The sequence below is a fragment of the Oncorhynchus keta genome, chromosome 10 (genome assembly GCF_023373465.1).
Source record: "Oncorhynchus keta strain PuntledgeMale-10-30-2019 chromosome 10, Oket_V2, whole genome shotgun sequence".
NCBI lineage: Eukaryota > Metazoa > Chordata > Actinopteri > Salmoniformes > Salmonidae > Oncorhynchus > Oncorhynchus keta.
The window spans coordinates 29,982,898-30,007,747 of record NC_068430.1 but is presented as its reverse complement, the minus strand read 5'-3'; the positions used below and the strand labels follow the sequence as shown (position 1 = coordinate 30,007,747).

General features: G+C 41.8%; 2 protein-coding genes across 8 annotated transcripts in view; both read left to right on the top strand.

Moving 5' to 3' along the window:
• The first annotated feature begins 236 nt into the window (after positions 1-236).
• On the top strand, positions 237-7,117 carry park7 (parkinson protein 7). The gene is made up of 6 exons (XM_035777640.2): positions 237-404; positions 1,006-1,107; positions 1,308-1,367; positions 1,854-1,923; positions 3,124-3,210; positions 6,618-7,117. Exons 1-6 carry the CDS (start codon positions 315-317, stop codon positions 6,776-6,778), a joined length of 570 nt encoding a protein of 189 aa, XP_035633533.1. The 5' UTR covers positions 237-314; the 3' UTR covers positions 6,779-7,117.
• A 400-nt stretch (positions 7,118-7,517) lies between these two features.
• Positions 7,518-24,850, top strand: part of kcnab2a (potassium voltage-gated channel subfamily A regulatory beta subunit 2a) — a 133,944-nt gene continuing 116,611 nt past the window's right edge. For 2 of the 7 annotated variants that reach the window (XM_035777639.2, XM_035777638.2), the window contains exon 1: positions 7,541-7,633. The gene's annotated coding sequence lies outside the window, so the exon portion shown is untranslated. Of the gene's footprint in view, positions 7,683-24,850 lie in introns of all 7 variants that reach the window. The other 5 variants (XM_052526827.1, XM_052526824.1, XM_052526828.1 and 2 more) reach the window with 4 other exon arrangements.

The window sequence follows — 24,850 nt, the reverse complement described above, 5'->3', positions numbered from 1 at the left end:
TGGATGTACTTGAACCTACCAGTGCAGATATGTTGCATTTTAAAGTGAATTATGTTGCATCATATCTAAATGAAAATGTATTATCGTACACTCCGCATAATAAATTACGTAGGACTACAAATATGCTACGGTGTATAGAAATGGTCTAATAAATTCTGTGATATTCTTTGATAAATTCATCCAAGCGTATTGTTTGTCACCACAGCGAATCCGTAGCTGTAACTTACGTGTTTGAGTGTTCCTGCCAAGATAAAAGTCCCCTCACAAACAGTTGGTTTCCTGTTGCTGACAGTCACACACCCACTCTCTCAAGAATGGCAGGGAAAACGGCATTAGTTATCCTCTCTAAAGGTGCAGAAGAGATGGAAACAGTTATACCTGTGGACGTAATGCGTAGAGCTGGGGTTAGTATACTTATCAAGTTAGCTAAATGGGTTGCGCACACTAAACACTGATATAGTTAAGTTGAGATTGTGCTAACGTTAGCTGGCTGGCTCAATTTAGCTTGCTAAAAGCTGCTTTTTAATTAGCTAGTATTTTAGCAGATATTTTATTTACCTAGCCACAGTCAAGTTGAAGCTGCAGTCCAAGTTCGACACACATACATATCTCCATTTTTGTTGCACTAAGTAGCTAACTTTTACCTACCTTGCTAGAATACAGCTATAACACGTCTAGCAAGCAAACGTTATGTTGTACTACTTAACTATTATCTACCTTAGCTGGCCAAATATAACAGACATGATGAACAACGGCAGTTGTATCCATGGTTAGTTAGCTAATGTGTTGTCATTGTGTTAGCTAGCTAGCTAGTGTGTTGGCACATTCCAAACATGTAAGGTGAGTAAAAGGCCACTGCAAATGTCAACGGTGACTGCACTGTAACTACTGTAGGATAGGAAAAGTCCCATACTCCTTTGATTATTGGGAATTTATGGTTAAGGGGCAATGTCTGCTGATGGTCATTGAAGTAGTTGTGCTTTTGTTTGTGTCCACATCCTGCAGATTGCTGTGATGTTGGCAGGGTTGACGGGCAAAGAGCCTGTGCAGTGCAGCAGAGATGTCTACCTTGTTCCTGATGCCAGCCTGGAGGATGCCCGCAAGCAGGTCAGGTCCTGCCTCCAGACCCTGCAGTCATATTAGTCTACACAGCATGCTGTTCTCTGACTGCATAACGTTTACAATGCATTCTGAATCAAATGTTTTCCCACTTTAAAACTTTATTCATTGATTTAATGTACAAGGTTGATGCATCGGAAATTGGTACTATAAATGTGTTATCCGTGACCTTGTATCTTTTGATGCAGGGTCCGTATGATGTGGTTTTTCTGCCAGGGGGAGCTCTCGGTGCCCAGCACCTGTCAGAGGTAGGGATGCCGTTAATGTTTGGCATTCATTGCAAAAACGTTTAGCTGCATATTAATCTCTCCTGTGTGTCCCTGGCATTGGCAATATAATGTTGCAGGTAGATACTGTAACATTTGTCTCTTCATGTTTTGGTTAAAAAACAATAAATATATTTTTATGAACTCTTTTTCCTAAATTTTAAATATAATTTAATTGGTATGCTCTTGAGATTATTATTGTTTATAAAAAAACAAGCAAATATACAGTGACTATATGATGCTTAATTAATGTTATGGTTTTAGCCCTTACAACTAACTACAAGCTCTGAAAGTTTTCACAATAACTTTAAATTGATTTTCAATCTTGCTGGAAACATTGACTCATCTATTGCCCTCAATATTTATCAGACTGTCCATTTACTGAAAAGTCAGTGTGATAACACACATTCTGTATGAGAGTATAGAGTGACTCAACTCTCTGTATGTGGCCTCCATGTTCTCTTGTAGTCGCCTGCTGTGAAAGAGGTGTTGAAGGACCAGGAGGACAGGAAAGGGCTGATCGCTGCCATCTGTGCAGGTACTGTTCCTTCTGCGAGAATGTACAAATCCACCTCTAGATTATGGCTCACACACTCTAGGATGTATCTGTGCCAATGACCACAGCTGGGGCAATATTGCTTAGATTTAATCTCGAGTTAAATATGTAACCAGTGATTTCTGTCAGACAGGGAGTGTAGTATAAGGCTGTCACCTTTCTGTTATTAGTAAGCAGGAAATCAATACACAATGAGATTATGATAGAACGAGATATTAGTGCCACTGACAAAGCCCACTACCTCTGAGATTTTCTGCCTGCCTGTGCTGATGAAGGGCACTGAAAGGATGTTGTCAGAGCAGAGTAAAGGGCATCCTAGAAAACATCTGTTCCCACAGGAATATATAATGAACCTGCCAAATGGATGACCAGCAGCAGTGTCACATTGTGCTCTGCTTAAGTGAAAATAATGCTTTCTATTTCTAGTGTGAAAAGTGCTTGACTCAATTACTCCATGTATAGCAGGTAATGTCATAGAACCTCGGGTCTCCCATTTCATACTCCTCTTTCTAAAAGTGAAAAGACTAGAAGACTATAAGTTTGTGCATAATAATCTTCATTGTCATCTGAGGGATGCACTGCCTCCTGCTGTCCCAGCCCTGGCCAGGCACTCTCTCTGGAGACGGCCGTTTGCCCAGCCTGGTGTCCTTAGAACGGAGCGGAGGCAGGAATGTAACAGGAGGAGCTGGGCTCTACTTAACTGGCAGGCACCTGCTCTGCCTTCCAGAGAGGAGTCTAATCTTTAGACTGCATGGGAAGGCAGCCAAGGACCATGATCAATAGCTTTCTATTTATTAAGTCGGAGGATGAGCTTACTGCAGTGCTAGGACATTGCCAATGTTAATGCAGCAGACACAAACTCCATTATTTTTAGTCTGTTTTCTCCCTTCCTCTAAATATGGTGTGCAGAGGTGGATTGAAACCGTATACGCTCTGTGGTTAATTTTAGATCCTATTTTATGGTAGTGATGTCTATTAATGAGTCTGGCTTTTAGTTGGGATGTCACCTCAATGTAACATGCAAACAAAGGTTAAGGTGTATTGATTGTGACACCTCTGGGTTTTTGAGAAGGAATAATTTGACACATTTTGTTGTCCAGTGAGTGCCATGTCTGTTTTGAACAGTTTGAAATGAATACAGAGACAGATATTGGTCTAACTCCTGTTCCCTCCTCACCTCAGGTCCCACGGCGCTCCTGGCACACGGTATTGCCTACGGCAGCACAGTCACCACCCACCCTGGTGCCAAGGACAAAATGATGACTGGTGGTAAAGCTACACAAACTGCCTGGTTGTCACAGGGCTAAGGTTCACGTTCGGGTTGCAAATGGCCAGAACCTTTCTGGGAAATTTCCGGAAATTTTCCATGGGTAGTTAAGCCTAGGAATTTGGAATTTTGCTTAAATTCATAAAAGTTATCTTATAACAGTGAACCTTGTGTATCCCACAAAAAAAAGGCAATTCTAGATCTTGTGGCATATTTTGGTGAAACTATCCTGAATTCGATGGAATTGCAACCCTCGCATGTGCAGTGCACTCTTCTGTCACATGTGCAGTGCACTCTTCTGTCACATGTGCAGTGCACTCTTCTGTCACATGTGCAGTGCACTCTTCTGTCACATGTGCAGTGCACTCTTCTGTCACATGTGCAGTGCACTCTTCTGTCACATGTGCAGTGCACTCTTCTGTCACATGTGCAGTGCACTCTTCTGTCACATGTGCAGTGCACTCTTCTGTCACATGTGCAGTGCACTCTTCTGTCACATGTGCAGTGCACTCTTCCGTCACATGTGCAGTGCACCCTTCCGTCACATGTGCAGTGCACTCTTCCGTCACATGTGCAGTGCACTCTTCCGTCACATGTGCAGTGCACTCTTCCGTCACATGTGCAGTGCACTCTTCCGTCACATGTGCAGTGCACTCTTCCGTCACATGTGCAGTGCACTCTTCCGTCACATGTGCAGTGTCTGAGCCAAGGACTACATGCTTTCTGGTAAGTTTTGATCACAATACTGGATGGGGTGAAAATATTTTATGACATTATTTTTTGTTAACTAGTAAATAGTAGCCTACAGCAACGTGTGTTTAAATCCTTTCTAACTTGTTAACAATTCCTGCAAGTTAGTTTTTGCTACAATGTGGGTTTTAGCTTGCAATTCATAAACATTTATCTTACAAAGGAGCTGTTTAATCTAACTGCTCAACTATTTATCTGTACATGGAAGTTTATTTGTTTTTTTACAAAAGAAAATCTCAATATTTACAGGAAAATGCCACGGGCACTATCTGATGTCTGGAGACATTTCACTGCAGCGAATGTAGAAGGAAAATCTGTGTACATTTTGGAAATACTGTGAATGCAACAAAGATGCAGAATCATCTGGCAAAGTGCATAAAGTTCCCTCCGTGCTCACAACAAGCAAACTCTAACAAAAGTCCCTTTACTTCTAGTCGAGGTGAAAATGATGAATCAGACACCTTTATCGATAGCAACGGCTCATGGTCCTCCTGGAATCAGATTTTTTTTTGTTGACACAATGGCGGAACGTAGTCAGATGAATGCTGATGAATGTCTTGCTCGAGCTGTGTATACAACTGGTTCACCTCTGCTCACAGCCGATGTGTATTGGAAGAGATTTCTGAATGTTCATCACCTAGCATACACCCCTCATTCACCCAGACATACTTTATCTACTTATTTGCTGGATGCAGAGTTCAAGTGGAGGTCAAGCAAATCATAGAGAAACAGACTGTATTGCAATCATCTCTGATGGATGGTCGAATGTTCATGGGCAAGGAATAATTAACTACATCATATCCACCCCTCAACCAGTATTCTACAAGCGCACAGACACAAGGGACAACAGACACACCATTCTCTACATTGCAGATGAGCTGAAGGCAGTCATCAATGACCTTGGACCACAGAAGGTATTAACACTGGTGACAGACAATGCAGCGAGCATGAAGGCTGCTTGGTCTAATGTGGAAGAGTCCTACCCTCACATCACACCCACTGGCTGTGCTGCTCATTTATTGAATCTGCTCCTCAAGGATATGGCACTGAAAACAATGGATGCACTCTACAAGAGCCAAGGAAATGGTTAGGTATGTGAAGGGTCATTAAGTTATAGCAACAATCTACCTCACCAAGCAAAGTGAGAAGAATAAGAGCACCACATTGAAGCTGCCCAGCAACACCCGTTGGGGTGGTGATGTCATCATGTTTGACTACTGCAGGGGAAGGAGTCTCTCCAATAAATGGCCACATCACAGTCTGGCGATATGGACAGCACCATCAAGAGGATCCTCCTGGATGATTTATTTTGGGAGAGAGTGGTAAGCCTGAAACTCCTGAAACCTATAGCAGTAGCCATAGCATGGATTGAGGGAGACAATCCAATCCTGTCTGATGTTCAGACTCTGCTTGCAGATGTAAGAGAAGAAATCTGTACTGCCCTGCCCACTTCACTGTTGCTCCAAGCAGAGGAAACTGCAGTTCTGAAATACATCAAAAGCGTGAAGAGTTCTGCCTGAAGCCCATACACGCTGCAGCATACATGTTGGACCCCATGTGTGCTGGCAAGAGCATCCTGTCTGGTGCAACGATCAACAAGGCATATGGTGTCATCACTACTGTCTCGCCACTTTGACCTGGATGAGGGCAAGGTTCTTGGCAGTCTGACGAAGTACACTTCCAAGCAAGGGCTATGGGATGGAGATGCTTTATGTCAGTCGTGCCAGCGTATCATCAGGACTTTGTGGATCTGAGGCTCTTTCCCCTGTTGCCTCCATCCTCCAAATACCACCAACATCCGCTGCCTCAGAGCACAACTGGTCCTTGTTTGGGAACACACACATCAAAGCATGCAACAGGCTGACCAATACAAGGGTTGAACAATTGGTGGCCATCTGGGCAAATCTGAAGCTTTTTGAGCTTGACAACAAGCCATCAACAAGGTTTGAAAGAGACCGTGAAGATGGGGCCTCAGATTCTGATGTTCAAGAGGTGGACATTGAGGTCCAGGGAGAATAGATGGAAGCCTCAGAGGAAGACAACCAAAGCTTTAGTTTCTAGATTATCATTATACAGATGTATTTTGAAAACATATTTGGGAGATGCGATAGATCATTGGGGATCATTCAATATTCCCTTTATTTTGTTCTGTGAAATCATCCCATGTGAAGAGTGAACTCATTTAATTAAAGTTACATTTAACTAAAATGTTTTTCTTAATTTCTGTTGGAAATAACTAATAAATTGCAATTGTCTACTTAGAAACAATCCTTTTACCTTATGTCTCCATATGATATTGTAAATATCAGGCTGTGTGGCAGGAAATGCAGCACAAGATCCCAAGTACTACTGAACAGTGGTGACACGATTGTGGTCCTTTGTGTCCAGCAGAGGGTGCTGTAACAAGTTTCTTACTTTATGATAGTCATCAATACAAGGTCATTATGCACCAGCATTTGATCAGATTCAATCAGTTAACACTAACATAAATAATTAAAAGAAAGACTGCATATACACAAGTTAAATTACGTAATAAATGCAAGAAGGTTAAACCAATGAATAACTTGATTTGAACAAGTGGTATGAAATAATCCCCATTTGCAGAGTATTACACAATGGTGTTTCTCTCTCTTCACCACTGTTCCTCTCCACTCCCTAGGCCACTACAAGTATTCTGATGCTCGAGTCCAGAAGGATGGCCATCTGATTACCAGCCGCGGGCCAGGAACCAGCTTTGAGTTTGCCCTGGCCATTGTAGAGGAGCTCATGGGGGCTGAAGTTGCTGCTACTGTCAAAGCACCCCTGGTTCTGAAAGACTGAGTGGTGTTGAGCCTTTCAAACTAAAGCACTGTCAACTAAACCCTAAGTACTCTGCACTGTTCATCATGGTACAAATGCCAATTACTGTGAACAAAGAATAATTATTTACAGGATAATGTGCAATAGTAAGAATATGCATTTTTATTATTCTCTTCTATCCTTCCCTGGGACATGTTGCCCCTGCCTTTTAAGCATCAGTGATTTGGGATTGTTATTGCTTTTGTATAGGAAAATCACCAATGTTAAATTGTATTGATTTAAATATCAAATATATTGCTGTCTTCACTGTCCAAAAGCACTGACGTAGCTTCATCATTAAAGTCAACTGAGCCCCCTTCAGACTCTCGGTACAGTGACGGTATGTGTATATTTATAACAATGACACTGGAGGTAATATGAGAGTATGCATTCGACACGAGTCAGAAATAACAAGAGCAGTAGTTACTGCCCTTCGCTTTCGTTAGAATTATCATCAAGCCATCATCAATGTAGCCGCAGCATGAAATCAAAGTTATATTTGTGTTTCATCACACAAATCAATGGCTACCGATCAGGTTATGGCTGAATAATCTTACTGAATCGACAGTGCTGCAGGTTTAACAACAGATTTGACTGATTGCAGTGAAATGGATTACGAAACAAGTGGGCGTGGGAAGCCTAGCTGCTAAATTGATTGACAACGAGTATAGCCAATGACAAGCTTTGCATGGTGGTGTCGTGTAAATAGCCAATGAAAGCATTGCCCCAAATAATCCGGAGTGGGTCTGTAGCAGCGCATGGTGAGTGTCAACGCGGTAAAAACAAAGGGCTGGTGGTTCAGCATGATGAGCAGAGGATTTTAAACTAAATACAAAGGTAAACGCTAACTAATTGACGAGCAGAGGATTTTTGACAAAATACAAAGGTAAACGCACTACTGTATACGGTACCAAATCACGTTGTCGCTGTGCAATGTCACGAATGTGGTAATGTAGTATTGTTCACTCAGCCATTTCAACTAGCTAACCTCCAGAATACACGTTCTCAAGCAAATTAGTGGGTTAGTTAGCTAGCCAGCAACTCGATGCTGGATAAACTAGTGGTTGTCTACAATGTAATATTGTATTAATTAACAGTAATTTAACATTGTAAATTGGTATACAAAACATTACTTGTGCTTTGACTCAGGGTGTTTCGCTAGTCAGCTACAGAACAGTGACGTTATGTGCCACCACGACACGCTTTACAAAAAATAACTGCACGAAAGGCTGGCATAAGGTTACACAAAATCTCTGTTAATGGATGCCTTTTTGATTTTGGGTCCGTACGGTAATCTCAGTCAACTAGTGATTGATTCTTCAAAGCAAACGTGACCGCTCATGAAGCAGAGCCTTGTAATGCCATTATGGGTTGTCTTGAGTCGGAACCAAAGTCTTCAGATTCACTTTGTAGAATCAATATTTTTTTTCACCGAGATATTTGTTTTATATTGGATATTCGGTTTTCTCTCGTCGATAGTTATTAAATTAAGCATGCAATGACTGAATATTGTATATTCTGAATCGGGGATGGATGGAGAACCACAAACACCTTAAAACAAAATAATATAATAATATATGCCATTTAGCAGACGCTTTTATCCAAAGCGACTTACAGACATGGAATCATAGGCATTAATATGGAATAGGTCCCCCTTTACTTCTACAACAGCCTCCACTAATGGGATGGCTGTCCACTCCATGTTGGAACATTGCCATGGGGACTTGCTTCCATTCAGCCACAAGAATTAGTGAGGTCGGGCACTGCTTTATTTTATTTATATATTTAACTAGGCAAGTCCGTTAAGACATTCTTATTTACAATGATGGCCAAACCCGGACGACGCTAGGCCAATCAATGGTGTGCCGCCCAATGGGACTCACAATCACGGCCGGATGTGATACAGCTGATGTTGGGCGATTTATACCTGACTCGCAGTTGCCGTACCAATTCATCCCAAATGTGTTCAATTGAGTTAAGTTCACGGCTCTGTGCAGGCCAGTCAAGTTCTTCCACACCGATCTCAACAAACCATTTCTGTATGGACCTCGCTTTGTGCACGGGGCATTGTCATGCTGAAACAGGAAAGGGCTTCCCACAAACTGTTGCCACAAAGTTGGAAGCATAGAAATGTCTAGCATGTCATTGCATGAATTAGCGTTAGGATTTCCCTATACTGAAACTAATGGGCCTAGCACGAACCATGAAAAACGTCCACAGACCATTATCGATCAAACTTTATATTTGGCACTTAACAGGTCAGTTAAGAACATATTCTTATTTTCAATGACGGCCTGGGAACAGTGGGTTAACTGCCTGTTCAGGGGCAGAACGACAGATTTGTACCTTGTCAGCTCGGGGGTTTGAACTCGCAACTTTTCGGTTACTAGCCCAACGCTCTAACCACTAGGCTACGCTGCCGCCCCATTTAACCTAGTTAAATAAAGGTTAAATGTAAAAACGTTTTTAATTTTTTTTTTTACAAAAAATGGGTCAATTGTGATTCATAACTCCAGAGAACGCTGTTCCAATTGCGGTAGACATATTTTTTTAAACCTGCATATTTAGTTAAAAGAAATGCATGTCAGAAGGCAATATAAACTAGGGAAATTATCACTTCTCTTGAGTTCAGTGCAAGCAGAGTCAGGGTATTTGCAACAGTTTGGGCCGCCTGGCTCGTTGCAAACTGGGAACCAATTTGCCAGAATTTTACATAATTATGACATTGAAGGTTGTGCAATGTAACAGCACTATTTAGATTTAGGGTTGCCACCCATTTGCTAAAATACGGAATGGTTCTCTATTTCACTGAAAGAATACACGTCTTGTTTTTGAAATGATAGTTTCTGGATTTGACCATATTAATGACGTAAGGCTCGTATTTCTGTGTGTTTATTATAATTAAGTCTATGATTTCATAGAGCAGTCTGACTGAGCGGTGGTAGGCAGCAGCAGGCTCATAAGCATTAATTCAAACCACACGTTCCTGCATTTGCAAGCAGCTCTTAGCAATGCTTGAAGCACAGCGCTGTTTATGACTTCAAGCCTATCAACCTCCGAGATTAGGCTGACTATACCATAGTGCCTATAAAAACATACAATAGTCAAAGTACAAATGGTATAGAGAGAAATAGTCGATGCGTCATTATTCCAATAAAAACTACAACCTAAAACTTAACGGGGAATATTGAACCACCAGCTTTCATATGTTTTCATGTTCTGAGCAAGGAATTTAAATGTTACATGGCACATATTGCATTTTTACTTCTCCAACATGGTTATTTAAACCAAATTGAACATGTTGCATTATTTATTTGAGACTAAATAGTTTTTATTTATGCATTATATTAAGTTGGAGTAAGTGTTCATTTAGTATTGTTGTAGTTGTCATTGTTTTATTTATATTTGGTATCGGCTTTTTTGGTCCTCCAATAATCGGTATCGGCATTGAAAAATCATAATTGGTCGACCTCTAAATTTCCAGTCAAACGTTTGGACACCTACACACCTTCCAAGGTTTATTTTTACTATTTTATACATTGTAAAATAATAGTGAAGACATCAAAACTACAAACTAACACATGGAATCATGTAGTAACCAAAACAAAATCAAATATATATATATATATATATATATACCCTTTGCCTTGATGATAGTTTTGCACACTTTTGGCATTCTCTCTAACGGCTTCATCAGGTAGTCAGCTGGGATGGTTTCAGTTAACAGGTGTGCCTTGTTAAAAGTTCATTTGTAGAATTTATTTAGTTCTTAATGCCTTTGAGCCTAGTTGTGTTGTGACAAGGTATGGGTGGTATACAGAAGAGAGCCCTATTTGGTAAAAGACCAAGTCCATATTATGGCAAGAACAGTTAAAACAGTCCATCATTACTTTAAGACATGAAGGTTAGTTCTTGAAATTTTCCAGATTGACTTTCAAAGTTTCTTCAAGTGCAGTTGCAAAAACCATCAAGCTCTAATGAAACTGGCTCTCATGAGGACCACCACAGGAAAGGAAGACTCAGTGTTCATTAGTTAACTGCACCTCAGTTTGCATCCCAAATAAATGCTTCAGAGTTCAAGTAACAGACACATTTCAACCTTCGCGGTTGAATTGCTGCAAAGAAACCACTACTAAAGGATACCAGTAATAAGAGAATTGCTTGGGCCAAGAAACACATGCAATGGACATTAGACCGGTGGACATCTGTCCTTTTGGTCTGATTATTCCAAATCTGAGATTTTTTTGTTCTAACCGCTGTTTTTGCAAGACGCCGAGTAGGTGAACGGATGATCTCTGCATGTGTGGTTCCCACCGTGAACCATCGACAAGGAGTTCTGTTGTAACCAGCATGGCTACAACAACATTCTGCAGCATTACGCCATCTCATCTGGTTTGCACTTAGTGGGACTATCATTTGATTTTCCACAGGACAATGACTAAAAAAAAAACACCTCCAGCCTATGTTAGGGCTATTTGACGAAGGAGGGTGATGGCGTGCTGCATCAGATGACCTAGTCGCCACAATCACCCGACCTCAACCCAATTGAGATGGCTTGGGATGTGTTGGACTGCAGAGTGAAGGAAAAGCAGCCAACAAGTGCTCAGCATATGCGGGAACTCCTTCAAGACTGTTGGAAAAGCATTTCAGGTGAAGCTGGTTGAGAGAATGCAGAGTGTGCAAAGGTTGTCTACTTTGAAAAATCTAACATTTATTGTGATTTAACCCTTTTGGTTACCACATGATTTCAAATGTTATTTCATAGTTTTGATGTCTTCCTTATTATTATTCTACAATGTAGAAATTAAACAAAAAAGTGTGTGAAAGTCCTGAAAAAGGGATGTATCTTTCAAAGATAATTTGTAAAAATCCAAATAACTATACATGTCTTCATTGTGAAGGGTTTAAACACTGTTTCCCATGCTTGTTCAGTGAACCATAAACAATTCATAAACATGCACCTGTGGAACAGTCGTTACGAAACTAACAGCTTACAGACGGTAGGCAATTAAGGTCACAGTTATGAAAACTTAGGACACTAAAGAGGCCTTTCTACTGACTCTGTAAAACACCAAAAGAAAGATGCCCAGGGTTCCTGCTCATCTGCGTGAACGTGCCTTAGGCATGCTGCAAGAAGGCATGAGAACTGCAGACGTGGCCAGGGCAATAAATTGCAATGTCCGTACTGTGAGATGCCTAAGACAACGCGACAGGACGGACAGCTGATTGTCCTCGCAGTGGCGGACCACGTGTAACACCTGCACAGGATTGGTACATGAGGAACATTACACCTGCAGGACAGGTACAGGATGGCAACAACTGCCCGAGTTACACCAGGAACACACAATCCCTCCATCAGTGCTCACACTGTCCGCAATAGGCTGAGAGAGGCTGGAATGAGGGCTTGTAAGGAATGAGTGTTATACACTTAGGCCTGTACTCTGGAGCAGGATAGAGGTCATGGTCTTGGGCGGTGTGTCACAGCATCAACGGACTGAGCTTGTCACTGCAGGCAATCTCAACACTGTGGGTTACAGGGAAGACATCATCCTCCCTCATGTGGTACCCTTCCTGCAGGCTCATCCTGACATGACCCTCCAGCATAACAATGCCACCATGCACAGAACGAAGCAGTATAGCGGATTTCTGCAAGACAGGAATGTCAGTGTTCTGCTTGCGATGAGCCTGGGACCCCCCCGCCCCCTTGTTCACGGACACATTCAATTTCTGTTAGTCACATGTCGGTGGAACTTGTTCAGTTTGTCTCAGTTGTTGAGCAAACATGTTAAGTTTGCTGAATATAAACGCAATTGACAGTGATAGGACGTAAAATGTACATACAAACCTGGTCGCTTTTTCTTTTCTTGAGTAAGGGAGCTCAGTGCTTTCTGTGGTGGGGCAAGCCAGCGGAAAATACAGTGACTGGCTCCGTGTTCTGTCACTCATGGGGACTCTACGTCACCACCAAGTTTAAGGGTAGATATCTAAAATTCTAGCCCCTTGGGTGCTGCCATAGTTACATTAGAAGGGCTCAAGGTCATTGACCACAGATAAAATTACCTCAAATCACATTATACCTACAGTAGCTTTGATTGAACATCATACTTTCTAAATCTTAGCTAGCAGTAATCATACACACAAACTGTTGCGAGTGGAAAAACACAGTTTTGCGCATTGCGGTTCTTGACACTCAAACTGGTGCGCCAGGCACCTACTACCATACCCCGTTCACAGGCACTTAAATATTTTGTTTTGCCAATTCACCCTCTGAATGGCACACATACACACTCCATGTTTCAATTGTATCAAGGTTTAAACATCCTTATTTAACCTGTCCTCCCCTTCATCTACTCTGATGGAAGTAGATTTAACAGGTGTCTCTAGCGTTCATCTGGTCAGTCTGTCATGGTAAGAGCTGGTGTTCCTGTTTTGTGCACTCAGTGTACAACTATACTATAGCATTACAAAATCATATTGTGTCCTATAAGCTTATACATAAATGCATATGATGCTCTGTTATTCAAGCTTAGCCTGCTGCCTACTGTATTCATGTCACTACGCAGTCATCCTCTTTGATAGCTTATTTCTGTCATGTTAACATTTAGCGCTGTACAGTAGAGCAATCGAGGCCTGTATGCCTTCCATTTTCTGGATGGGTTGTTGCGGGCCAGGGTGAAGTCACACTGACTCATTGGTTAAATGATGCAATTATGGAAGTCCTCTATTTTAAGTAAGTAAATATATTTTGAAGATGTAGCTAACTCAAATGATCTGCCAAGGTAATATTAGCATAACAGCTAAACTGGGAATTTCAGACATACCAGTGATGAAATGATTGGAGCAGACCCTAGGTCATCCTCCAGATCTTGATGGGCAAAACCATTTTCCCCCCTTCTCTTGTCTGACAGGTCTTGAGTCATATCTCCTTGGTGTTTCAGCCTTGTTAGAGCAGCCAAATACTGCACAGAAGTTGACTGGCAATGACTCAACTAGTTTTAGGCATTTTTATCATGCAGCTTGGGTTAATCACTGTGTCAATAATTGATGCAGTGGTCTTCCAACATATCTGCCAGGAGGTGTCGTACGTCAACTGGCAACCCTCTGTTTGTCAATCCAGATATACAGATATTATAGCCAATTGGTTCCAGGTGAAGACTGTCTTCGTACAGAAATGCAGGGAAATGCAACTTTAACTGGGTAGTGAGTGAGCGGGTAAAATGAATGGGTGGGTTTATTTATATACAGTTGAAGTCAGAAGTTTACATACACCTTAGCCAAATGCATTTAAACTAAGCTTTTCACAATTCCTGACATTTAATCTGAGTAAAAATTCCCTGAATTAGGTCTGTTAGGATCTCCGATTATTCTGACATTTCACATTCTTAAAATAAAGTGTGGAGAATTATTTATTTCTTTCAACACATTCCCAGTAGGTCAGAAGTTTACATGCACTCAATTAGTATTTGGTAGCATTGCCTTTAAATTGTTTAACTTAGCTCAAATGTTTTGGGTAGCCTTCCACAAGCTTCCCACAATAAGTTGGGTGAATTTTGGCCCATTCCTCCTGACAGAGCTGGTGTAACTGAGTCAGGTTTGTAGACCTCCTTGCTTGCACACGCTTTTTCAGATCTGCCCACAAATTTTCTATAGGCTTGAGGTCAGGGCTTTGTGATGGCCACTCCAATACCTTGACTTTGTTGTCCTTAAGCCATTTTTCCACAACTTTGGAAGTGTGCTTGGGGTCATTGTCCATTTGAAAGACTCATTTGCAACCAAGCTTTAACTTCCTGACTGATGTCTTGAGATGTAGCTTCAAAATAGATGGCATCATGTGGATATATTGAAGTGCACTAAGCCCTCCTGCAGCAAAGCACCCCCACAACATGATGCTGCCACCCGCTTGCTTCACGGTTGGGATGGTGTGGTCCCTTCAAACACCGATGGTCATTATGGCCAAACAGTTCTATTTTTGTTTCATCAGACCAGAGAATATTTCTCCAAGAAGTACAATCTTTGTCCTCCTGTGCAGTTGCAAACCGTAGTCTGGCTTTTTTATGGCGGTTTTGGAGCAGTGGCTTCTTCCTTGCTGAGTGGCCTTTCAGCTTATGTCTATATAGGACTTGTTTTGCTGTGGATATAGATGCTTTTGTACCTGTTTCCTCCAGCATCTTCACAAAGTCCTTTGCTGTAGTCCTGGGATTGATTTACACTTTTCTCACCAAAGTACGTTCATCTCTAGGGGACAACGTGTCTCCTTCCTGAGAGGTATGACTGCTGTTGGTCCCATGGTGTTTATACTTGCGTACTACTGTTTTTACAGATGAACATGGTACCTTCAGGCGTTTGGAAATTGCTCCCAAGGATGAAGCAGACTTGTGGAGGTCTTGGCTGATTTCTTTTGATTTTCCCATGATGTCAAGCGAAGAGGCACTGAGTTTTAAGGGAGGCCTTGAAATACATCCACAGGTACACCTGCAATTGAATCAAATGTTGTTTGTAAATTAGGCTATCAGAAGCTTCTAAAGCCATGACATAATTTTCTGAAATGTTCCAAGCTGTTTAAAGGCACAGCCAACTTAGTGTATGTAAACTACTGACACACTGGAATTGTGATACAGTGAATTGATCTGTCTGTAAACAATTGTTGGAAGAATGACTTGTCATGCACAAAGTAGATTTCCTAACTGACTTGCCAAAACTTTAGTTTGTTAATTAAAAACCTCTTATGGCTGTGATCCCTGTACAGGGATCAACATCAGGGGGAATTTCAGAGTGACAACTAAAAATACAACATCGTAACATTAAACATTCTTGAAAATGCAAGTGTCTTACATCCTTCAAAAGATTAGTCTTGGTAATCAAACTACGTTTCCGTTTTAAAATGGCTATTACAGAGAACAAATACCATGCTTTTGTTTGAGAAGAGCAATCAACAACAAACATTTTCCGCCATGACAGTTTTTACACATTCACATCTGAATGTAAAATTATGACTTGCATTCTGATATCTTGCTCTTATCTCTTCCTGAGGGTCCCAGTGATCAAATAAAGTGATGTTTTCTTTGATAAAATCCATTTTTATAGCCTAAATCGAAACATTTTGTTAACCATTTATGCCGTGAATTCCATCTCTATAGATTTTTTAATTTTTACGGAGCGTTGGTTTCAGTGCATTACTCTGGATGTTTGCAACACAGCCAAACGTCATTGTTTTTTTTGTGGGGAGTATTGACCGACGTGAACTGATTTGAAGACGAAGAGCAATTACTTCCTTGCGCACCAATAATTTTAGCGAAGCTTCATTGATTGACTATTTCTGCCCTATGACCACTGATCTTCTTGAAATCTAGCTGGGTATATAGCCAATGAGCTGAGGTAAACGCCAGTATGTAATGGCTTTGGGTTGGACCACCATTCCTTGTTTGTAAATGCACGCGTAAGGAACTCCATTCTCGCCTTGACTATCAGAGGACTTGCTGTCACTCTTGTTACGCGCAGCAGTATTTGGGAAAGTTGTATTTTCAATGATTTCATTGAAGATATCATGGCAAATAAATCAGGAAAAGCAAAGTCAAAGTCTAAAGTGATGAAAGTGAGACAGATTTTTTTTAGTTTGAGGAATCTTTGAGTGTTATGATTCAAACAGGAACTGAGGAGCTGGACGTACTTCTGGAGGGGTAAGTGATAATGCCGTTTTATGAAGTGTGTGTGTATATATATTTGTTTTTGCAATGGTGTGGGTGATATATATATTCCATGTCCAATATACACTGCTCAAAAAAATAAAGTGAACACTTAAACAACACAATGTAACTCCAAGTCAATCACACTTCTGCGTAATCAAACTGTCCACTTAGGAAGCAGCACTGATTGTTTTTTCACATGCTGTTGTGCAACTGGAATAGACAACAGGTGGAAATTATATGCAATTAGCAAGACACCCCCAATAAAGGGGTGTTTCTGCAGGTGATGACCACAGACCACTTCTCAGTTCCTATGCTTCCTGGCTGATGTTTTGGTCACTTTTGAATGCTGGCGATGCTCTCACTCTAGTGGTAGCATGAGACGGAGTTTACAACCCACACAAGTGGCTCAGGTAGTGCAGCTCATCCAGGATGGCACATCAATGCGAGCTGTGGCAAGGTTTGCTCTGTCTGTAAGCGTAGTGTCCAGAGCATGAAGGCGCCACCAGGAGACGTGGAGGAGGCCGTAGGAGGGCAACAACCCAGCAGCAGGACCGCTACCTCTGCCTTTGTGCAAGGAGGACAGGAGGAGCACTGCCAGAGCCCTGCAAAATGACCTCCAGCAGGCCACAAATGTGCATGTGTCTGCTCAAACGGTCAGAAACAGACTCCATGAGGGTGGTATGAGGGTCCGACGTCCACAGGTGGAGGTTGTGCTTACAGCCCAACACCGTGCAGGACGTTTGGCATTTGCCAGAGAACACCAAGATTGGCAAATTCGCCACTGGCGCCCTGTGCTCTTCACAGATGAAAGCAGGTTCACACTGAGCACGTGACAGACGTGACAGAGTCTGGAGACGCCGTGGAGAACGTTCTGCTGCCTGCAACATCCTCCAGCATGACTGGTTTGGCGGTGGGTCAGTCATGGTGTGGGGTGGCATTTCTTTGGGGGGCCGCACAGCCCTCCATGTGCTCGCCAGAGGTAGCCTGACTGCCATTAGGTACCGAGATGAGATCCTCAGAGCCCTTGTGAGAACATATGCTGGTGTGGTTGGCCCTGGGTTCCTCCTAATGCTAGACCTCATGTGGCTGGAGTGTCAGCAGTTCATTCAAGAGGAAGGCTTTGATGCTATGGACTGGCCCGCCCGTTCCCCAGACCTGAATCCAATTGAGCACATCTGGCACATCGTGTCTCGCTCCATCCACCAACGCCACGTTGCACCACAGACTGTCCAGGAGTTGGCAGATGCTTTAGTCCAGGTCTGGGATGAGATCCCTCAGGAGACCATCCGCCACCTCATCAGGAGCATGCCCAGGCGTTGTAGGGAGGTCATACAGGCACGTGGAGGCCACACACGCACTACTGAGCCTCATTTTGACTTGTTCTAAGGACATTATCAAAGTTGGATCAGCCTGTAGTGTGGTTTTTCACTTTAATTTTGAGTGTGACTCCAAATGCAGACCTCCATGGGTTGATAAATTTGATTTCCATTGATAATTTGTGATTTTCTTGTCAGCACCTTTAATAAGAATATAAGAATATTTCATTCATTCAGATCTAGGATGTGTTATTTTAGTGTTCCCTTTATTTTTTTGAGCAGTGTATATATTTTCTATTTTTTTTCAACTGGAATGGAGTAGAACAGCAAACACACATGGCCGCTGCTGCGCCTGCTACTCCTCTCCATTTCCATATGAAATAGCCACTGGGTGCTGTTCAGGGGAGGTCAGGCCCACAACAATGGCCGGAGTTGAATGGAACAGCACTTCACCTTGGTGACTGTTCCCTCTGCTCTATACAATACATGTTTATTTTATGTGATGATAAAAGGCTCACACAATACAATTTTTTTTTAAATGTTTTCTTTCACAGTGATAGTGACTCTGACTGGGAGCCCCCGGTGCCAATCTACCTGTTTTACCTCCAGTGGTGTTCATTACTGCAGGCATGACTGTGCCTCAGGGCCAAAAGGTCACAGCTTGGAGGTGTCGTTGTGTTCTGTGTCCCATGAACTGCACCACTTGTTCAGCTTGCTATGGGACATGGCACAGGCAGCAAAATATTGTGTAGAGTACTTCCAAAGGATGTACTGTTTAAAAAAAAAAAATTGTGTGTGTTTAGAATTGCTTTTTGATATGTTGTATATAGTTATTTGCACTAATGTATATAGTTATAGGTCATTTCACCGATTTGGCCACTTGGGTACATTTGGGCAACTTGTGTGGGACACCTGGGTGACTTTATGCTAAATGCCATTCCTGAAGTTATCAGTCTGAAACTTTGCACACCTACAGTTGCCCTTGTGTTATCCATTAATTATCTCCAGCATCCTATCTGACTGTGGCTATTCTACTACATGTGAAAGATGATGCTACAACAATAAAAAAACAATATGTTCTTTCTCTTTTCTAACACCAGATCTACTGTGTTATATGTTCCTACATCCAATTAACATTTCCACAAACTTAGAATGTTTCCATTCAAATGATACCAAGAATATGCATATCCTTGCCTCTGGGGCTGAGCTACAGGCAGTTAAGATTAGGGTATGTCTTCAGGTGGAAATTGAGAACCAGGGATGCAGCCATAAAAGGTTAACAAGAGATTTGTGGAGTGGTTGAAAAATAAATACGTTTTAATGACTCCAGCCCTTCCAACTTCAACTGTGTGTGTATATGTGCCCAGTTGGTAGTGAGGAGGGCAAACACTTAAATGCCTGTCAGGGACAGGAGCACAGATGGTGCCCAGATCTCCCTTATGTCATTGCCTGGCTCTGATCCAGAGGAGAACATCCTAATTCACTTCAGACACTCACTCTGGGCATACAGCGCATACTCACCTGGGAACTGTGATCATGTTAATAATGGAAAAGGGTTCGAAGAAGCCCAAGCTGCATTCCAGTGGTCCTTCAACTTCCAATGGAGAGACATGGCATTTATGCCCCCTAGTCTTCCGTCTGTGGGACCCTGCTGGGACATGTGACAAGGGTTGACGCGAGGTGGTACAGCTGGCACAGAAGCTGGAGAAATGTTACCCCTAGCCCGATACTGCCACACAGCTCCCCTGGGACTGCTGCGCAGAACAAGGAAATATCAGTCCACTGAGAGAAACACATGATTTAACTTCACTACACTTTCTACAGCAGCGGTCACCAACCAGTCGATCTCCAAAGCATGCCAAGACGATCAACAAATATTTCTGCAAAAAACCCAATGATAAAGCTTTATTTTTTTTAGTGGTAGGTGCACCCAATTTCAGGTGCCCATGGGGTAGGCAAACTGCCATGTTTAACCATTTCATGTGGCTGAAGGCACAAACTCTGCCTCCTCGGTGGGCGCGGAGAGCATATCAAGTGCACTATTATGCCTTCCACTGGCCAATTGGATGGCTCAGATTAGAGGTCGACCGATTTTATGATTTTCAACACCGATATTATTGTAGGACCTAAAAAAGATGATACCAATTTAATTGGCTGATTTATTTTATATTGTAATTATTTTTTATATATAATGACCATTACACCAATACTGAATGAACACCTTTATAATAACATAATATAATACATCAATAAAATCTATTTAGTCTCAAATAAATAATGAAACATGTTAATTTTGGTTTAAATAATGCAAAAACAAAGTGTTGGAGAAAGTAAAAGTGCAATATGTACTATGTAAGAAAGCTAACGTTTAAGTTCCTTGCTCAGAACATGAGAACATATGAAATCTGGTGGTTCGTTTTAACATGAGTCTTCAATATTCCCAGGTAAGAAGTTTTAGGTTGTTATTATAGGACTATTTCTCTCTACCATTTGTATTTCATATACCTTTGACTAATGGAAATTCTTATAGGAACTATAGTATTGCGAGCCTAATCTCGGGAGTTGATAGGCTAGTCTTAAACGGCACAATGCTTGAAGCACAGCGAAGTGCTGCTGGAAAATGCAGGAGTGCTGTTTGAATGAATGCGTTCAAATCATAGACTTAATTATAATATAACACAGAAATACGAGCCTTACGTAGTTAATATGGTCAAATCCGGAAACACTAATTTAGAAAACAAAACGTTTATTCTTTCAATGAAATACGGAACCATTCCGTGTTTTATCTAATAGGTGGCATCCCTGAGTCTAAATATTGCTGTTACATTGCACAACCTTCAATGTTATGTCCATAATTATGTACAATTCTGTCAAATTTAATTACGGTCTTTGTTAGGAATAAATGGTGTTCACACAGTTCGCACCGAGCCAGGCAGCCCAAACTGCTGCATATACCTTGACTCTGCTTGCACAGAATGCAATAAGTGACAATTTCCCTAGTTAAAATAAATTCATTTTAGCAGGCAATATTAACTAAATATGCAGGTTAAAAATGTGTATTGATTTTAAGGAAAGGCATTGATGTTTATAGTTAGGTACACATTTTGTGCAACGGCAGTGATTTTCTTCGTGAATGCGCTTGTTAAATCATCACCCATTTGGCGAAGTAGGCTATGATTCGATGATAAATTAACAGGCATCGATTATATGCAACGCAGGACAAGCTAGATAAACTAGTAATATCATCAACCATGTGTAGTTAACTAGTGATTATGTGAAGATTGATTGTGTTTTATAAAGATAAGTTTAATGCTAGCTAGCTACTTACCTTGGCTCCTTGCGGCACTCGCATAACAGGTGGTCAGCCTGCCACGCAGTCTCCTCGGGGAGTGCAATGTAATCGGCCATAATCGGTGTCCATAAATGCTGATTACCGATTGCTATGAACTTGAAATCAGCCCTAATTAATTGGCCATTCCGATTAATCGGTCGACCTCTAGCTCAGATTACCATGTCTGCAGTAACGTAGCAGGTATAATGGAAAGCTACAGCAAAGTTGATACTGTAAGGTTTTAAAACATTTAAAACTGACTAGAGACTTTAAACGAATACAACAAAGCACTTCTGTTTGAGTGAGTTCATGTTTAGTGCTGAGTAAGAACTTGTCAACACTTTGTATTAAACACTTTTATAAGCCATAAATGCACGTTCCTATTTCTACTCAGAGCTACAACAAGCACGGCAGCCTTAATGAATGAGAAGGAAAGTGTATGGATAGGCTTGAGTTGGTGTTATTAGCGGCTTGGGTATTAATATCTAGGAATATTTCACTTTCTCTGTTCATAGGAGTAAGAACTTTAATTTATGCATGACGCAGAAGTAATGCGGTGCGACTCGAGTTTTGTCATCAGTGTCCTTTTTTAGTCCGTGGAGGAAAGGGAGAGCAGAGGGATGTTCAGTCTGCTGCTCTCTCCCACACCTGAGACTGACCACCAGATGCAGGCACCATCAGCCCAGTAAAATAAAAAGCTCATGATTTTAATGTATGCTCACTCAGCTGTGCTTCACAAGTAATACAACGGATCTTTTAGCGGTGCGACCATATAGCCTACATAAAAAATAAATTACAAAAATGAACAATCCATTGGCAGAGCAATTCAAGCAAAGTCAATATTCAGTGATAATGTATTGGGCCAATAGGTTACGTCACAAACCTCATTGCTACAGCACTGTTTTTAATTGATTTAAAGTTTCATAGGCTTATTTTTTTTAAGTCATGTTAAGAAAAATATCTGAGTGGAGGATCTCGGCTTGATCTTGACTCAGAAAAGGTTGGTGACCACTGTTCTAGAGTTTTCCCTGTTAACACTATCAACGTTTCCCTTTACTGTGGCAATTGTGTTTGAATCAACGCAATATTAGACCCTTTCAATGCGACATACTGAAACAAAACCAACTATGCAAGAGATTTTGTTGTAGGCAGAACGCATAGGAGTAGGATTCTATTGCATTGACGAACACACTACTCCACCCATACTCTACACAGACTGGTGCAGCATAACCAATCAGAGCTACAGTAGGCCTATATACAAATGGATCATTGCCATATGGATCTGTGCCATTTACTTTGAACTGGACTGTGTTACAGCACGAGCAATAGTGAGTAGATGCACTTGTTTTGAGATCAAAGCCTTGCAGAGCAAGGGGAATAACTACTCCAAGTCTCAGAGCTAGTGACATTTGAAACGCTATTAGCGCGCACCCTGCTAACTAGCTAGCCATTTCACATCGGTTACACCAGCCATTAGGCTGATAGGCTTGAAGTCATAAACAGCGCTGTGCTTGCGAAGAGCTGCTGACAAAAGTGCTGTTTGAATGAATGCTTGCGAGCCTGCTGCTGCCTACCATCGCTCAGTCAGACTGCTCTATCAAATCATAGACTTAGTTATAACACACAGAAATACGAGCCTTTGGTCATTAATATGGTTGAATCCGGAAACTATTATTTCGAAAACAAAACGTTTATTTCGGTGAAATACGGAACCGTTCTGTATTTTATTTAACAGGTGGCATCCCTAAGTCTAAATATTGTTGTTACATTTCACAACCTTCAATGTTTTGTCAAAATAGTTCGCAATGAGCCAGGCTGCCCAAACTGTTGCATATACCCTGACTCCGCATTCGCTTAACAGGCAGTTATCGGCCCCTCTTTCTCTGCCTCCTCTTCACGCTGATCACGGGGATCGGGACCTGTTCCCGAGGAAGCAGTATATCCTTTGCGTCAGAGTCGTGAAATGGAAAAAAAGATTCTGCTAGTCCGTGGTGAGTAATTGCAGTCCTGATGTCTAGAAGTTATTTTCGGGCATAAGAGACGGTAGCGGCAACGTTATGTACAAAATAAGTAAACTTATAAACAACGCAAATGAACGAACAAAAAACGCAATCGGCTGGGGGCACGTAAAACGCCTGGCGCCTTCTCCAGCAACAACTTACATAATAATTAATAATAATAATAATAATAATAAATGTACTGAGTACGAACAAACTTATCTAGCTAACATAATTAGTTATACAGCCTGATAATATTAGTGATGGTGTAGACCTAAATCAGCATGTTTGTGCAACAGTATCTAAAGAGGAATATGCAAAGCAAGAATAGCTACATGAAGTAGCTAAGAGAACATGCAATGCAGCCAAAGCTTATAGGGTCCCCTAGGAAACACTTAGCAACACTTTAGTTCTGACCCTGTCAAAATAACTCCTCACTGGCATTTTAATTTGTTGTCATCTCAAACAACACTGTATTCAAAGTGCCCACTATTCTAACTATAGAATTAGATTAGTCATATTTCCATTCCAACAGTTTTGCTCTAATTCGCAAGTCAAATTGCAACTGCAGCATTTGGTTAAAAAAAGTCCTAGATTATTTGCCCATATCATGCAAATATATATTTTTGATAACTTTTATTTCACTACATTCCTAAAGAAAATACTGTACATTTTACTCCATACATTTACCCTGACACCTAAAAGTACTAGTTACATTTTGAATACAAATGCTTTGTGCATGTGTCTGCTCAAACGGTCAGAAACAGACTCCATGAGGGTGGTATGAGGGCCCGACGTCCACAGGTGGAAGTTGTGCTTACAGCCCAACACCGTGCAGGACGTTTGGCATTTGCCAGAGAACACCAAGATTGGCAAATTCGCCACTGGCGCCCTGTGCTCTTCACAGATGAAAGCAGGTTCACACTGAGCACGTGACAGACGTGACAGTCTGGAGACGCCGTGGAGAACGTTCTGCTGCCTGCAACGTCCTCCAGCATGACCGGTTTGGCGGTGGGTCAGTCATGGTGTGGGGTGGCATTTCTTTGGGGGGCCGCACAGCCCTCCATGTGCTCGCCAGAGGTAGCCTGACTTCCATTAGGTACCGAGATGAGATCCTCAGACCCCTTGTGAGACCATATGCTGGTGTGGTTGGCCCTGGGTTCCTCCTAATGCAAGACCATGCTGGACCTCATGTGGCTGGAGTGTGTCAGCAGTTCCTGCAAGAGGAAGGCATTGATGCTATGGACTGGCCCGCCCGTTCCCCAGACCTGAATCTAATTGAGCACATCTGGGACATCGTGTCTCGCTCCATCCACCAACGCCACGTTGCACCACAGACTGTCCAGGAGTTGACGGATGCTTTAGTCCAGGTCTGGGAGGAGATCCCTCAGGAGACCATCCTCCACCTCATCAGGAGCATGCCCAGGCGTTGTAGGGAGGTCCATACAGGCACGTGGAGGCCACACACACTACTGAGCCTCATTTTGACTTGTTTTAAGGACATTACATCAAAGTTGGATCAGCCTGTAGTGTGGTTTTCCACTTTAATTTAGAGTGTGACTCCAAATCCAGACCTCCATGGGTTGACACATTTGATTTCCATTGATAATTTTTGTGACTTTGTTGACATTCAACTATGTAAAGAAAAAAGTATTTAATAAGAATATTTCATTAATTCAGATCTAGGATGTGTTATTTTAGTGTTCCCTTTATTTTTTTGAGCA